Source organism: Sphaeramia orbicularis, chromosome 12, assembly GCF_902148855.1.
Source record: "Sphaeramia orbicularis chromosome 12, fSphaOr1.1, whole genome shotgun sequence".
Classification (NCBI taxonomy): domain Eukaryota; kingdom Metazoa; phylum Chordata; class Actinopteri; order Kurtiformes; family Apogonidae; genus Sphaeramia; species Sphaeramia orbicularis.
Window position 1 is genome coordinate 21,402,120 of NC_043968.1, and position 17,149 is coordinate 21,419,268.

At 37.4% G+C, this 17,149-nt stretch overlaps 1 protein-coding gene across 2 annotated transcripts; it reads right to left on the bottom strand.

Moving 5' to 3' along the window:
• Window positions 1-1,741: 1,741 nt before the first annotated feature.
• On the bottom strand, window positions 1,742-15,627 carry zer1 (zyg-11 related, cell cycle regulator). 2 transcript variants are annotated; one of them, XM_030150754.1, is made up of 16 exons: window positions 15,500-15,627; window positions 14,272-14,489; window positions 14,011-14,161; window positions 13,132-13,586; window positions 10,984-11,157; window positions 10,705-10,819; window positions 10,024-10,170; window positions 9,730-9,903; window positions 9,381-9,596; window positions 8,713-8,754; window positions 8,462-8,581; window positions 8,261-8,376; window positions 7,856-8,044; window positions 7,455-7,552; window positions 7,111-7,213; window positions 1,742-5,995 (listed from the first exon to the last, which is right to left on the bottom strand). In XM_030150754.1, exons 2-16 carry the CDS (start codon window positions 14,436-14,438, stop codon window positions 5,908-5,910), a joined length of 2,355 nt encoding a protein of 784 aa, XP_030006614.1. In that variant the 5' UTR covers window positions 14,439-14,489; window positions 15,500-15,627; the 3' UTR covers window positions 1,742-5,907. The 2 variants fall into 2 exon arrangements, with proteins under 2 accessions (XP_030006614.1, XP_030006615.1); XM_030150755.1 differs by lacking the exon at window positions 15,500-15,627 and adding an exon at window positions 15,395-15,489.
• Window positions 15,628-17,149: the final 1,522 nt, after the last annotated feature.

Here is a 17,149-nt window from a genome sequence, read left to right on the forward strand (position 1 = left end):
CCACGCAAAACCTAAAAATATGACACTGTGCAGGCATGGCTCAATATTCTGCTACAATAGGTTTTATGATTTCGTGCAAGATTGATAAAAAAAAACATTTAAACAGATTTGTTTATAATAACAGTATTAGATTTTGTTCCATGGATAAACAAATACAAATCAAAACTAGTTTTACTTTTTGCTTTTACTACCATCAGCTATTACACATTGCACAGTTGTCATATGTGCTGATGTTTTATTCCATTATCGCTTTCTCGCCTCATAACCGTTACTGCATTGGTCTGAGTTATATGTTTGTTGAATATTAGTCTATATTTATCTTTCATACCATTTATTTATTCTTTTGCTATTTTTACCTGTTTGTTTTAAATTGCATGCCATTCCATAGCAAGGTGACACAGAAACAGTGTCTCAGTTCTCTGTATGCCTTGTGCATCTAGTGAACTGTCAATAAAAAATACATATATATATGTATATCTTTTAATCTTTTTTTTTGGAGCTTTGGCACCTGGACCAAACCATATCATGAAATCAGGAGGGGGTTCTCATTGTTTGGGATACTTTTGTCATTGGAATAGATTTCACACTAAATACTGACAGACTGTAGCCTGTAGCAGCCAAGTAGTTCATTCATTTTGTGAGTTAATACTATATGTAATAATGTGTTTTTAATACTGTCTAAAACATTTCCCTGTATTCTCTTATTTCTCAGTAGTCAGAAATAGATTTTATGCTCACTATAACCATGCAAAAACAACATAGCTAAACACTTTTGCACTGAAAAATGATTATCTTGCTTCTAATATTCAGACCATAAGTAAAAAGGTGGTACAACTTAATGAGGATCATATACTTAAATGTTGTCTAATGTGTGACAATACATGCATTAATAATTTCATGTTACTCCCCATGGACCCAGTGCTTTTATGTTATTATTTAACTACTGCTATGCATTTGATCAAATTATTTTTAATTCAGTCACATTAACTGATTCACACTTTAAAAACAGAAAGCTGTAATATCCTAAGGACAAACTGTTCTGTTAAACTCATAATGCTGCTCATTAGCTTGAATATAAGCTCAAAATACTATTTTTGCAATGGCGTTTCATTTTTTATCATTATGATGAGAAGTGATCTTGTCCTTGTCCATCATATTATTGTGGCAGTAACATTGAATTAAGTGGATTTACACCAGATTTACATCAAACCTGCTATTGCTCTGCTGCTACAGTATTCATTGCATTGTGTGGTTTCATTTATTCTGAAATCTGTCACTTACTAAAGAACAGTTTGATAATAATAAAAACTTCATGTTTTTAGAGAATTGGACATTAGTGAAAAACTGGCTTCTGATATCAGTTTATGCATGATGTAACTGTGAAGCAATATTCATTCACTGACGAACTCCACAACTCGTGTTAAGAAATGTGAAATCATGACACATCTTGCCTGAATTTATGCATTAAATCTTGATGGGTCATCCATTAAATGTCACTGAAAAGGCTGAATGATGCTTTTCAGTCTATGATTTGGACCCTTAACAGAAAATACACTGCACCAACCTGTTTTTATTGTGAACCCTTAGAGGTGACGGTGTTTTTCAGATGAAGAGCTGACACACATCTTCCTTTTGTATGGATGCACTTCATGTTCACATCACTCAGCACTGGTTCATTAATTATTAAACTGCAGACCATTAAACCGTGGAGGATTCCAGTAGAAGAAAACAAAACAAAACACCCATTTTACCACTCCATCTTTATTGCTTATTCATACTAAATGGCCTGGTACTATTTAGATCATGAAAAACTGAACTCCATACCATTTGGATCAGATGTTTTTGACTCAAAATTGGAGTACACTTATTAACAATTACCAAAAAAAGAGAAAGGAATTACAGAATGTCGACAGGCTCCAAAGCATGACATTATTAGATGAAATCTGAAACATTTTGTGACACAGCAGTTGTCCAGAGGCAGTATTTCACTTTTAATTTCAGCACTTTATAAATAATAAACAGTCAACCCTCAACAGTAGCTTTTTTCAGCTTGTAATATTTGCAAATAGCTTTTCCTGGAAATCAGAATTAGAAACATCTTGATAGAATGACTTCAAATTAAAGAGATTAAGTGAAGTTGAAAATGTCCAACATATTTCTCTAGAGAGCATTGCACACCTCTGCTACCAGAATCATTCAGCAAACACCAAGAATTCCTCAGAAATAAGTGATTTAAGTCTTACAAGTGTTTTGACCACTCATGAAATTGTGATAAACGCTCTGAAAATCCATACATTTCAAGTCCAGACAAAATATTTAGTGAGTTTCTGATAAAGCTTTTCATTTTTACCAACGCCAGGTTCCTGTAAATCACTCAAAGAAAAACTGTACATGAGAAGCAGAAAATCAATCAGTAAGTAAACCCAACTGATATGAAATAGCTTAGTAAACCCACTCATGAATCCACATAATCCTTATTATGATGTCATTTCAGGAACCTCACACTGTGGTGCTACATACAGCGTGAGAACGTCCGACCTGATTCACCTAAACTAACACGTGTTACAGTTCAAGGGGGAAAACGTGAACATTGTGATGGAATATAACTGGTGCTGCATGTTCTTTCACAAATGACAGGGTTGTGCAATTAAAATCAGGAGTGTAAAGAATCCTGTGCTTTGCTAATATTTTGTTGTATGTGGAGTTGAACCCGCTCTAACCCATCACCAACATTTATCATTCATCATTCTGTGCTACATTCAACAGTGCAGAGGGAGTGTCTTTATTCATATTTTATACCTTTAACGGTGATTTAAACATATGTGCATATGCATAATCAACAGTGACCGGATTAAAATGTATGTTGGTAAGAGAATGAAGTCATTGTTTGTGAGTATTTCCTGCTTTTTTTGAGTTCTTCTTAAAAGTGAATGTTCTCATGTTTTCTACTGACTGCCTGCTCATACATGGAATTTTTCCTGTTTTTTTTTTTGCACTTAAATTAAACGAAATTTTTGATAATTTGAGAAAAGATCCAGTGCACAATTCACTTTCAGATTAATCATTAGTCATTCTCCTTCTACACATTCATTTGCTGGCCTTCTATTCTAAATTTTACAGTTACCTGCAGTAACTTTAAGGTCCCTGACACAGCTCAGAATCAAAGTATTAAAACAAGTTGTAAAAACATAAAATTCAGCTTTATCTATTGAATATAGTAGACATATTGCATTAAATAGCCAAATGACACATCATCTCAAGAGAGAAATTTCCTGTGTTCCTAGTTTTTGGCTACTTACTAATTTTTTGTCTTTAAAAATATTTATCAGGACATGAATTCAATCAACAAACCTGAATATAAACATAACTCTGCTTATTTATGTCTGTTCACCAAACAACTCCGCTGTGCGCCTCAGACTCCCAAGAGTCAATGAACAAACAGACATGGGTTTGGGTTAAGACAGAAGTCAATTTACGCCAACAAGTTGTTCCAAGTGTGGGTGAGAGATGTGATAGCGTTGAGTGACAACAGATCCTGCAAGGTAACACCTTCAGTCCAATCACAGATCAGATTCTAATGTATCTATGGTCAAAAACCGAGCCTGTCCAACACCTTCCTCCCCTGTTTTGAATGAAACTCATCTGTGTGATCCAGAAATGCTCCATTTTATTTCCCCTTCTAGCTTTTAAGATTATAAAAAGTGTTAGATTTAAGTGAAGCAGTTACTTTAGCAGCATGTTGACTGACTGACAGTAAAAATAAAAGCCTTTTTCAGCCTTTATTAAAGGATAATTGATTCTTTCAGCCTTGTTTTTGTTATTATCTGACTTCTTATCTGACAACATCAGGAGCAAAACACTGGAGAGGGAATAATAAAGAAATCAGGATGCTGTCAGAAGTCATACAGGTGGATAAAATTCATATATATTTAACAACAAATGACAATTAGCTTGGTTTAAATGTCAGGCCTAGATGGTAGGTTTTCTTCTCTCAAATTGTTTTAACTACTCCATTGTTCCATGAGAACCTCTTATATTTAATAAATGCTTACACCCAAATGGTTTTACATTCATATTGTATATTCAGATGTGACACTGAATCAGGCTACGCTGTGGTGTACGTGCATCTAAGTGATTACAGCAATGAGGGCCAGCATTTCTAAAACTTCAGTATAATATTGTACCACAAATGTTTAAGTGTGTTAAAGTGAGACAGAAAAATGGAACACACGCGACTGATTGATGAAATTAACATTACCGAAGATGTGAAAGATAATACATATGCTAGTCTGGTGCTCATTCTTTCATCAATCATTTATGCCCCACATGTATAAGAATATACGAAGAATATGAAGTAAAGTTTCCAATTTTGTAAATATTCAGGTCTTGTTTCATAATTGATGAATTCTTTGTCATCTGTACCAAAAAAGCCCATTTTTCATTTTCAGTTTACAGTTGTGTGGATTTGATGATCTTCCTCAGTTCTGTGAACGAATTAAATGAATTTGATTATGACACAAATTTAGATATATAACCTTCTGTAAAGAGAAATGCTCTGACATTTTATAGAAGACACATAAAATTATGAACCTGGCAAATAAATATGAGACTTATTGACAATGGAAATAATCATTCATTACAGCAGTACTGGGTTAAGTGGGTCAAGAGACATGATTTACTGTTTGCTATAGCAGGAAATACACTTGCATGTAGCACAAGTGTGTAAGACTTCCAAGGACTAATTGTTTGCTAAAGAGTGCTTCTTTTGTAATTTCTACCACTCAGCCATCCATTTTCTGTACCCCCTTTAAGACTCCACCTGGACTCCTTCAAAATTAATAGCTCCTTAAGGATGCAAACTCATTTAAAAATGTTTTGCAATTTACCAGTTCTCATCCTCAATTCTGCAATCTTCCATGATGCACAAGTTAGTTTTTCTGTAGCATTTGCTGGCACAGAGATGTTACATCTGATGCTCATGCTCAGCACTGCATCTACTGTCAAATGTAAGAGAAATTAAAACTGCCAGATAATGAAAAACAAAAACAAGGTTGAAAAAAGCAGAATGATCCTTTGAGGAACAGTAGGTATCTAGGACTGGACTGGACTACACTTGAATAATTGGGTTTTCTGTCTTATATTTTCTTAGCGCTGACCATGTGTCAGAAAACAAATTTAAATACGGAGTAAAGTCATGAGTGTTTACAGTTATATTATAAAACATACACACAGTAAAAGGATGAAACAAACAGAGAGTATTTACATATATAACAAAGAAGTCCATCATTGTGCCACAATGTCTGGGAGGACATCCCTCCTGTCAACATCAGTGTGATGCTTCTCTGCTGCCTACACACATAATGGCTAATATTCACTGTACATGTGTCCACAGCTCAGTGGCTTCCACAAGCAGTGTGAGAGCTGAGACCTCTGATGGTGGAGCAGGAGACTACACGGCCTTCAGCCTTTCATTCATCTTATACAGTTAATGGTAGTGAGCTGGGGAGGGCTTTTGTTTCCTTTCACTGAGAATCAAGCATCACTCCGACTGTTTGTTCTGTCATAATTCTTTGACACTCTCTCACACACACACCACACACAGACAGAAAACAGTCACTCACCCCACAAACCTGTCCCAACTGAAGAGATGCTTATGTGAGCAAAGACAAGCACCCTCACAATAAAAACACCATGCACCACATCTTAACTCCTATGTGTCATATATTAAGGTTCTTTCCAAACTGTTGTGAAGAGGGTCAGAGACACAGATCTGCTCTACAAAATAATAATAATCATAATAATAATAATCATAATAATGCACACAATTTGACCCTTGTGGTGATGACAGTAGGAGGGGCCTCAGGTTGCTTTGCTCAATGTTTGCAGGGAATCGCAGCTCTGGTGATGTCAACCCCTTTGTTCATAGTTTACCTCCTGTCCATGATTTGTTTCCATGGGATCTTCTTTGAAGTTTTCACACTGCTCCATGACTTTCCTAAGAAATTAAAAATAAGTTAGAGATCTCTGCATGTGTGCTGATTTTTATATCAATGACATGTGGTCCACACAAAGTTAGAATTGGTGCAATTCAGAGTATGAATTACGCGCCTGAAATGTGAATAAAGTGACTGGATAGAAACAATATGTGAATAATAGCTGATAATCAATTAATATAATCTGTAATTTTTCAAGCAAAGCAGCATGAGCTCTTGTACCATATATGTTAGTAAGCATTTGGGTATCTTACTACCTTCATCTGTAGCTTCAACTATACCTTTGCTTGTGGCATTTATCTTTTTTTACAGACGCAAAGATTAATGAATTAATCATCAAAATAATTAACAGTTTGAACAATGATGAAAATAAAGTTTAACCTTAGCTCATTGGTTTTTGAACCAATTTTAATGTTTTTATTACATGGTATAGATTAGAAAGATGATCCTATTTTGCTTTCACACGTCCTGCCGTCATCATCTACGTTTGCTGTGTCTCCCTTTGTAGACAAACATCAGTCTGCTAATAGCTGATCGCTGCCATTCATTTTTCTTCTTTTGTTTTTCCATGACTCAATTTCCTGTGAGTGGTCCTAAAGTCTAAACTATCTGCCTCTATCAATGTGTATGCACTGAACCATGGGACATTTTGAGCCTGACTGAGACCACTTGTTTTAGTTGGACCAAAGACCGGCTGTTTGGTTTGGATCAAACTGCAGAGTCCAAACCTCTGGACGAATGAGGTATGTCCTACGGAGTATGGACTTCAGATATTATTGACAAAAGAACCACAGACAATTTGAACTAACTTGAACGGTAGCTTGAGTATACAGTGTTCTGTTAGCAATGCACTTTTCCCTGGCGAGTGTTTACTTGGTGGCTTGCACAACGAGCTAAGGTGTGCAACAGAAGTTGAAAATTGTGCAAGAATGCACCTGAAGCACCAGAATCAGATAATTTCCTTCATTTGTTAGGACAAAATGACACACAGGAAAAAAAAAACTCTATTTGTGTGAATTTGTAGATATTTAGATTAATAAGCAACACAAATGCTGTTCAGGCAAAATTAAAACAAAAAAAGAAAGAAAAAAAAGAGATAAAGCTTAAGTGGTCTTACCTGGCCATCTCCTTGGTCTCAGGCTGTGAGCTCTCCAGCTCCAAAACTTTCTCCAGAAGACCAACTCCTCCTTCCTTTATCAGCAATGGACAATACTTGCTTGCTATAGCCCAGAAATAGAAAGTAGACTGATTGTGAAAATGTATTCTAATATATTTTTGTGTAAATGAATTAGATGTACTGTATTTATATGTATCTAATAGTTAGGAAGTATCATTTGTAGGAGCAACATAAGTCACATGACCAGTATTACAGTTTCAGGAACACCTCTGAAAATGTAAACACAAAGGTTTCAGTGCTAAATGAGGACTGCTTTGTAATGGCCCAGTGCTTCAGATACTCACGGTAAACTGACACCAGATTGTAGAGAGCCCATGTGGCCCAGTGCTGACTGACAGGGGAGATGCTCTGAGGCAGCAGCCGCAGGATGGGCTCGAATGACCTAAAGACCAAACTCAGTTTAAACATTCAGACAGATGAACCCAGTGACATCTGTGCTGTACGAGACTGCTACACACAGACATATGATACATACAATGTTTGACTTTTGCGGGTTGCACACTAACACGTTCAAATACACATGAAACACAACAATAACTTGTGCAACACAAAACATGGCTATGTACTGTGTTTGTGTGTTCTGACTAAACAGAGAAAAGGGTACAATATTTGAGGCACATGAGGTAACTTTGAATTAAGCATCATATTTTGTAAAATGAGACACACAATACAAAAAGAAAGACACCTGTAGTTGATGTTGCGGCGAGAACTGACATCCCAGCTCTGGATGGCATCCCACATTTTGTCCATCACGGCATCTCTTCGTGGCTCCTCCATAGACCAAACGTCTGGCCCATCAAACATAATGTGTGAAAGGACGCCACATGCGTTATACGATACTTCGATCCCATCTGCCTTACTGTCTAGCAGGTTACTGTCAAAACATTAAACAGAAAGGAGGCACACATGCAGACAACTGTGAGTGTTTCATTCCATGGAGGTGTGAGAGAATAAAATTAGGACAGTCACGTTGTAATGACTGAATTATTATTGTAGCAACACCAGCTTTTAGGCATTTAACATTATCTAAACAGAACACAAAACAGTGGACTGAGAAATGTTTGTGACTTATTTTTAAACAGTCTGCTACCTGAATACAGTGATGAACTGTGGGGTGAGCAGCTGTGGCCTCAGAGCCTTGACCTCTGCAACATTTCCCAAAAGCCCCAACATGTTGCGGTGCAGCTCCTGCTTGTCTGGAAACTCCTTGATTTAAAAAATAAAGAAGTTATGTATTATTTCAATAGGTCTTATCATCATCTTGGACGTACTCCTGGATAAGTGTACTCACCTGTAGACACTCGAGAAAGAGACTCATGCCCCGACAATTGAGGAACATTTGACAGTTGTCTGGAGTCTCATCGGTGATGTTCCACAGAGCACTCCAGGAAAACTCCATCACCTGGTCACACTGTGTGGAAATCAACACAAGTAATGCATATTTAACAACTTTTATTTAGCAATGGTGACAAGAATATGTGTACAGGTGAGTCAAGGTTTTGTCTGAAATCAAATTAAAGACACCCAAGGGTTCACACTCACCATTCTGTCCTGAAGTTTCTTCTGAATTAAATTCAACATGGTCTGGAATTAAAAAAGAGAGCCAAATGAGTAACAAGCTGTCAGAGCTTAAGTGTTAATTTCAGACTTTCAGTACATCTACAGAAAAATGGCACCATGATGCTACTAAAGTAAGATATTGTGTTGTGCAGGAGCAAAAGCAATGTAAGGACCAATATCTCTGATCTAAGTATATTTCTATTTCACTGAAACAGTAAGGAAAACTTGAATAATAAGCACATGGATACTGATATGATCCAGTGAAGAATTCAATTCTCTGCTGCATATAATTATGTGCTGGATCAAGACTGGACACTAACACTCTCTGAGTGATCCTATTTCTCCTTTCTTTTTCGTTGTCAAAAAACAAACTCCAAAATATTCAGTTAATATTGGCAGGCTTTCTGTTCTGCATCAAACCACAGGTGAAAAGATTACCATACATTTCAATATTGTATGTGACCACTACCATTTATCACAAGAGCCTTGTGGAAAAGCAAGACCTCAACAGGCTTTAACATATTACTGCGTTGTGCAGTGTATAATTAATAACCGATGCAGTATTTTTTCTGTTTTGAACCTGACCTAATCAAATTTTATATCCACCTGAAATAAAGAAAAGCAAAAAGAGTTAAGTTCATTGACCTTACCTTGACAAATCCCATCTTGCCCACAGCCTCCTTGTGATGGTTGTCCACCTGACACACCAAAGCATTGCAGAGGTGAACAGCGATTCTCTGGATGGACTCGTCCTGCCTGGCTGGCTCCAGGATTTTCAGCAGCAGCTGGTTGACCCGACTATACTGGAACTCCAGTTCCTCAGGGATACTGAAGTTACACAGAGTCAGGCAGCAGTTCCTTTGGACCTGATGGAGCAAGGCCAAGGGGCAAAGGATGAGACAGATGAAGTTAATGACTTAAAAGAAAAACTCTTGACCTTAGACAGACATAATCTGAAAGTTGAGCCTTCTTTATCATATATTCGATGATTGCACTTACAGTAACCTCCTGGTACTGCTCCATCCCGTTCAGCACTACTTCAATGACCTCCCGGCGCAACCGCACACTCTGGTCACTGCGGTATTCCGTGTTGGTAAGGTAGAAGAGAGCAGCGCTGCCTGTCACTTGGATACTCTTATCATATTTATGACACTTCAGTGCTGCAATGACAAGCTGACAAGCACACAGAAAGTTCAACACAGAGATATGAGCATGTGCCACAATAACTAAAAGTGGTACAAATTCAATAAGACATCACATTCTTTAAAAACAACTCTATATCAAACACCATACTTGTAAAGCTCGGAGCAGCTGGCCACAGTGTTGTATCCTGGCGATGTCAAACAACTGATTGATGGCTCTGTGGGCCAGTTCAGGCCGAAACTCTGTGTAAGCCTCAATGGCATTGAGCACCTGGTCTTCATTCTTTGATCCAGTCACCTGAAAAAGTCCAGAAACACTGACATTAAATGCAGGGCAGCAAAACTGGTTAAAAGTACCTCATAAGACTGTTTGGTTAATGAATCAAACCTTCGGCCAGTGTACACTGCACTCTTTAGTTAGAGGGGGTTATTCTCATAGAAGGCGACAGATGTGATTAACTACCAAAAGTACTCCTAGATCTCAGATGGAAAGACTGATCCAACAAGCGGCTCATAGTGCAACTAAAGACATTTTATTTCTCGGACTCAGACTTGAATGAAATTTTAAATATAGAGCACAGTCGAGTGTATTCACTTCTTCTCTCTTCAATGCTCTTGCTACTGTTCAGATTCAGGATAAGACTGCTTTAAGTGTCCATCACCACAGGTAGGAACTTTGTACTTCTGAAAGGTTATATTGGTATCTGTTCTTCACAGCCATGAGAACAGCAAAAAGACCATGTCTACTAGATGAACCTTTATTATAAAAGTCCAATACATTGTGATTATTAGTCATGTAATGTATGTCTTCATGTGTCCTTATAATTTCTACCTTATATGCAGGGATGTGCATCACATTACAGAGGGTGGTGTCATATAAACCCAGAAACTGCAGAGGCCTCTTCAGCTCCTGGAAGGGGTAGATGCTGCTCTTACAGGGCTCAATGCTGGAAGACACAACACAACTTATTCATCTGTTCAACCTGACAGTAAGTGAAAATGTGTTCAGTATGTTTTGTGATTCTAAATTCCGGGAAAGCACATCATGATGTTTTTTTCTTATCTTGTCATGTTCGAATATTCTGATTACAATCTACAGCTGGCAAATCACCTTGGTCGGCCCATAGCTTCTTCAAAATGTGGAACTGTGCAGTTGTCTAGCATAATGTGCCCTGAGATGTCCAGAGACACCAGATTGAGCAGCCGTTGTACAATGGCTGTGAGGATTTTCCTGGTCATCTTAAATTTTGAGGTCCGCCTGCTCTCTCTTGAGATGTCCAGATGCCTGTAGAAAATAACAGACATGTATTAACTTTATTCACTTCAGATAATTAGTGTGCACATATTATATAATAAATATACTGTACTAAAAACTTACAAATAACACACAAAGTCAAAGGATTCACAATAAGCCTCCATTCCACAACTACACAAAGCCTTTACATGTCAATGCCTATTAGATTTTGAAGTAAAGCACTTAGGTTTGAAGGATAAAGTAAAAAAAAAATAGCTGAAATTAATTAAAATACAGTTGAGGATATCTGATTTGTCACCCACTCACAGTAGCCCAATCCAGAGAAGCAGTACATTAGTTACCTTTAGAATAGGACACCTAGTATCAACAACGTGTCCCGCTCATAACTCATAATAACAACTATTTATCTGATACAAGATGTCGTACTGGTGTATGACTGATTCATCCACTGGAGCTACAATTTTATTATTATAAGACATCTGCCATATTTTCCACTGTGCCCTTCATAATTTTTTCCATGTGCAAAAAAACTGGAAAGGACACTTGAACAGTCCTGGCACATGACTACATCAACATGACCATATTCATGTGATGTCAAAAATATGAATGTTTGTCTTTTTGCCAAGCTCATCAGATTATTTGATACGCATTTCCTCTTAGTCAGACTCAAAATGTGCATGCATCTTGGCACATATGTGGTATTCTTAAGTCTCTCCAGACAAGCATGCATATTACTTAGTCTTTTGAGTCATATTTGAGTTTTACAGGTTCAGTGTATAAAATTTAGGGACATGTGGGAAGATTTATTTACATTACAGGAATTGAAAACTGATAAAGTGGCTGATTGCAAACTGCATTTTCACTGGCAGCTACAACTAAAAATGACACAGTGAATCTTTAACACAAACAGCAAAACTACTAGATTTCCATTACCTGGTATGAAAACTATACTGAGGCACACAACACTGACTTTTGTAGTGGTTTATAATAAGAAGCCAAAATCAGCCCTACCAGTACTAACAAATAAGAAGAGTGTACAGCCATTTCATTGCTAAGTGTGAAAGGGTTCCACAACTGAAGATGTTCATTTTTGCTAATCTCTTAGATTAACTTGGAATAAAATTTAGGCATATGCCATCTGGTACTACAGGCAACAGGAGCCACAGACCAGAATTATCTAACTAAACACTTCAAGGACAGTGAAGGGCAACCAGTGATCTTAGCAGCATGAAAACCATCAGAGACTGAAACTCTCTGGACTACTGGACTTAAAGCAGCTCGCCAGAATCTTCATCTTTCCTTCCATCGACTTGGTAAGATTAATTGGGCATTGACAGCAAACCACCAAGCACAAAACTCATTTGACTTTGACTTTGTACATGGATTGATTTATTTGGTTTAGGTTAGTTTTGTTTGCAACCAACTAATCTTTCGTATAACCCGGCAGTTTCACCACACAAACTGACCTTAGACCTACATGCAGCAGTAACTCAAATCTCTCTCTCTCTCTGAGCTCCACACCCCTTTATTGTTCAAACACATTTTTTATTGTATTTTTCAATAAATCTATTTTAATGTTGTGCATGCATCAATGTTGCCAACTTCTGTGCAGCAGAACTCTGAATCCTTCAACATTTACCATCTATTTATAGCGATTTTGGTTGTGATCAATAAGTTAATTATTTATCAGAGTTCTAAAGTAATAGCCGATACGCCTGACTTTATGAAAGTGAATCATTTAAGTTTCTAGAGTTTCCCGTTCTTAAGGGTGGTGGTAGATTTAATGTAATGCTAAATTTCTGACAGCCAAACACTGAAAAACATATGATGGAAAAATACAATATGAATGGTGGGTTAGACTATTTCTGTAATAACACCTAATCCCCAGCATATTTTGGTGTTTCCCATACAGGGCAGTGTGAACCCTTCATACAGTTGGTGCATGCCATGTGATGACGCCTATTCCCCTACAAGTAGGAGAATAAGTATGCACTCTTCCCTTACCTGAGATTTACAAGCTCCACCACCGTACTGACCAGCTCCTCTGACAGGTCCACATTGTAGAGAACAAGAGAGGCCAGTCTGTCTTTCCACTGGGTGAGAAACGTTGTTCCCAGCAACTGTACATTAGACAGATCTAATGATGTGAGTGACCTCAGGGGTTTGAGCAGGGTCTCGGCATCCACCTCATCAGATAGACCCCCCAGATTGAGCAACCTGAGGCGGTTAAAGCCCTGGAAGCTAAAGTTTGTGTCTAATGCTTGCCTAGAAGCAGGGCTTTCCTCTTCATCATCTTCCGTGTCTTCATTACAGGCCAGTGGGGCACCGCCCTGTCTGTAAAAGATGTTGCTGCAGCTGAAGAGACATAGAGACACCAAAGTCTCACGGAAGCTGGTGAGTGTCTTCAAACTGCGCGATGACAGACTGTTGCAATAGGTGAGGTGGAGCTCGATCAGGTCCTGGTAGAAGGAAATAACTGTAAATTGCCTGAGATACAATGTATAAAATGACTGACTAAAATTGGGTTCAACTTGACAGGGTGCAGGAAACACACGTTAAGGTGTAACACAACTGACATGTAGTATCCCTAATGTCTGGCAAATTTTGATAAAATTATCTGACATAAAATATCTGTGGCATTGATGTGTCTAACAGTTTAGAGACTATCAATGTATATGTTATTAAACTACCAATCATAAAGTTGTAATTAAGCGACCTAATGATGAGTAAAAAACATTGTATTACTCAGATGGATAATAGTGTTTACTCAGAATTTCCAAGTTTCATTGGGAGATGTTGAGTCAATGCTCTGTTGCCAAAACAAAATGTAATGCTATGTATGATATTAGCTGAATTTGTTTAACTGCAATTATGGCATCGTACCTGTTTTTTAATAGCTTCCAAATCTCTGTCACGTACAAAGTCTTCTCTCAGCTGTACCCTGGTTAGTCTCGTGCTTCGAGGATCTGAGAAAAGTTGGAAGAAGCTCTCTTCTGGTTCAAAGTTACTATCTGTGTGGACCAACTCCATATACCTATTACCAAAAACAAACAAACAAAACATAGAATCAGTGGGAGGTTGTATGTGCAATGCAGTAAGAAACAACTTGTTAATGAAAGGAATGTAATTTATCCTGTTACATACGTGTTGACCAACTTGTCACATATTTCACTTGGAAGGAAGATGTCTGAGCGCAGTTGGAGTTTGTTTCTGGACCCCTGATAACACATGGTCTTCCTGAGGTTCCTCAGGCAAAACACTGTTGCCAGAGTCATGAGGCTGTCAGGGTTGTCTCCTGCTTTGGCTGCCATGTTCGCCTCTTCTTGTCCGCCTCAGATCTATGACAGGGCAGTGCAGGTGACCTTAGGAAACAGTGGTATAAGAAGGTTAAGGGTACTGCTGTGGGTGCTTCATCTCACAAGACATTGTGAAATGTCACAATATGCTACACTATTTCATGTTTCCACTATCCTTGAAAACGTTGCTGCCTAACACCTGTTTCAGCTTAATTGTGTTTATTACAAAAAATGTAACATATGATATTTTGTAGTAAACATGCAATAAACTTAGAGCCGTTAATACAAAGAAAATACCAGAAAAATAATTCAGCCACAAAAAATTAGAGCTGTAAATAAAAGTGAAACATCACACACATTGAATGGACACCACCATCACCTTGTCTTCTCTTTAACCAACACAGTGTCTATGAAATAGTTTAGGTACTATAAATACCTAACAACAATATATACCGAACCTACATTTACAAATTTTGACTACGTCTTTGGATGCTCTACAAAGATACTTAGACACTTAGCAAAGTTAGCTGATATGTCAGTGGCTGGTTAGCAACTATGTGTTACTTTGCATAAACTTGTTTTAAAATTTGAAAAAAATACAGTAATCCGTATTAACATTGGACTCAATGACTCAATGATACACTGAACCTGGAGGGGTAGTTGACTCTGTCTGTTAGTAGTTTTTTTGCTAACCACACAGCAATGAATCCTGAGGGAGACAACAGACTGACTAACTTAGCTGCTAGCTAGCGACCGACACTGTAATGTAATTTAAGAACAATAACGATGGATAGCTACAAACAAACAGACAACTGTTAACCTACTCACTCACGACAATTCAGAATACCAAAGAGCACCACTTGTTATTCTAAATTAAGCTTTAACTTGCCTATACGGTGTCAACAATGCATTCCAACGTCTAAATTAGCTTGCTGCTAACGATGACTTTCCCTGCTATGAGGTTAGCTCACCTAGCTGGCAGGGGCTAACGTTAGCTAACAACTCTGTGTGAAAACACAGGCTACAGACAGTGGTCAGCGGTGTTTGAATACACGGCTCATCAGGAGGTTATCTACCTTAGCTTTCGCCAAGGTTAGGTGTCTTGATAAGGGCGAGAAGATGAGTTTCTATCACCAATCTTCACTCATCTGATTTTCGTTTTCGTCCGATGTCAACAAACAGACTCCTCCTCTTACCTCTACTACTCCTCCTTTTCCCTTCTCCTCTTCCTATTCTTCCTTTTTCTCCCCTACCCCTAATTTATCCATGTCCGACCCCCACTCCTCCTCTTGGACACTTTATTTGCAGCTTTTCGATTGCAGTGTGGGGGTGGTTTCTGTTATTTAATTTAGTCAGTGTTTCTAATGTTTTAGTAGTAGGTTACAAGTACCAGTGAATTCAAATGAACATACGAAAAAACACACATTGCATATGTCATTGGTATACAATGTTTGCAAAAAAAAAAAGAAGCAAAATCTATACATTGGTTTATGTACATTTATACAATATATTTCGAAATTTTCCACCAGAAATAACCTGAAAAGGAACTGTATTGTAATGTGCAGACAGTGGATTGAAGTAGATCTGGTATTCTGAGTAAAATCCATTCCCTCATTAATTCTGAGAAAATTCTCAGAAACCCAAAAAGCGTGTTTGACTTAATTTTCTTTTTTAGAGACTCAAACTTGATAAAGTTTCACTGCTTTTATTTTGGAGTCAGTTTACGTATAGACCAGTGTAACCTAAAAGCCGAAAGAGTAAATATAGTTCAGAAATTCAGAAGAAACTATCCATGAATTGTATAATAAATAAATAAATTAACAACAAACACATAGGTTTTAGCACTAACTGTCAGGGGGTAAGAATTACAACCTTTTTTGTGAAGATAATCATTTAATAAAATGACAGAGGACCTGCTGGCAATTTTAGGTACAATATTTAACAAGCCAGGTGGTTCTACAGATATCAGTACAGATGAACATTATTAATCACCAGAGATTATTAACCGGGAATGGAGAACAAAGAAAAATTAAATGAAGTCTGTAATATATTTCCCAAATATTCAGCCTGTCTTCACCTCTAGTGTTACACCCTGACATGAAAGCCATGATTTCTCTTGTTTCTAATAAGCTGACCCACCTGCCATTACATTTTGGTAAGAAAGAAGTTAAACATCAGAGGTTTGTATAGCAGAGGACAGTGACTTTGTTTCATTATTTATTTTGTACTATCACTATTATTTCATATTGTGCAGCTGCTTATTTCTGTTGATTAATCTTGAAATTAGAGTTCTGAATGCATGTTGAATCCTTGTCAAAGTCTAATGATGGGTTTTTTGAATTATAACCTTCATAATTTCTCCCTAAATAATGCTGACAAAAAAGAAGTGCATTCACAGTCATACTATTGTGCCAAATGATATATTATCCTCTAATAAAAGGTAACTCAGCCATCTGATTCTTCTTCATTTTTCATTCCACAGCATCCATTTGTCCTTTGAGTTTTTCTGCCCTCTAGTGGTAGTCAGGAGGATGGACACTGACGGAGATGCACACTTGTGTTATGTTCATCAGTTGTGACATTGGCTTGAAAATGTGTATTTATTAACTATGCACACATTTACATGTCTTGTTGAAAAGTCTGATCATAACTTTTTGATTACAATTCTCTGAACTGTCCTTGCACTGTCAGGATTTACATGATAGCTTATGTTATTTAATAGGAAA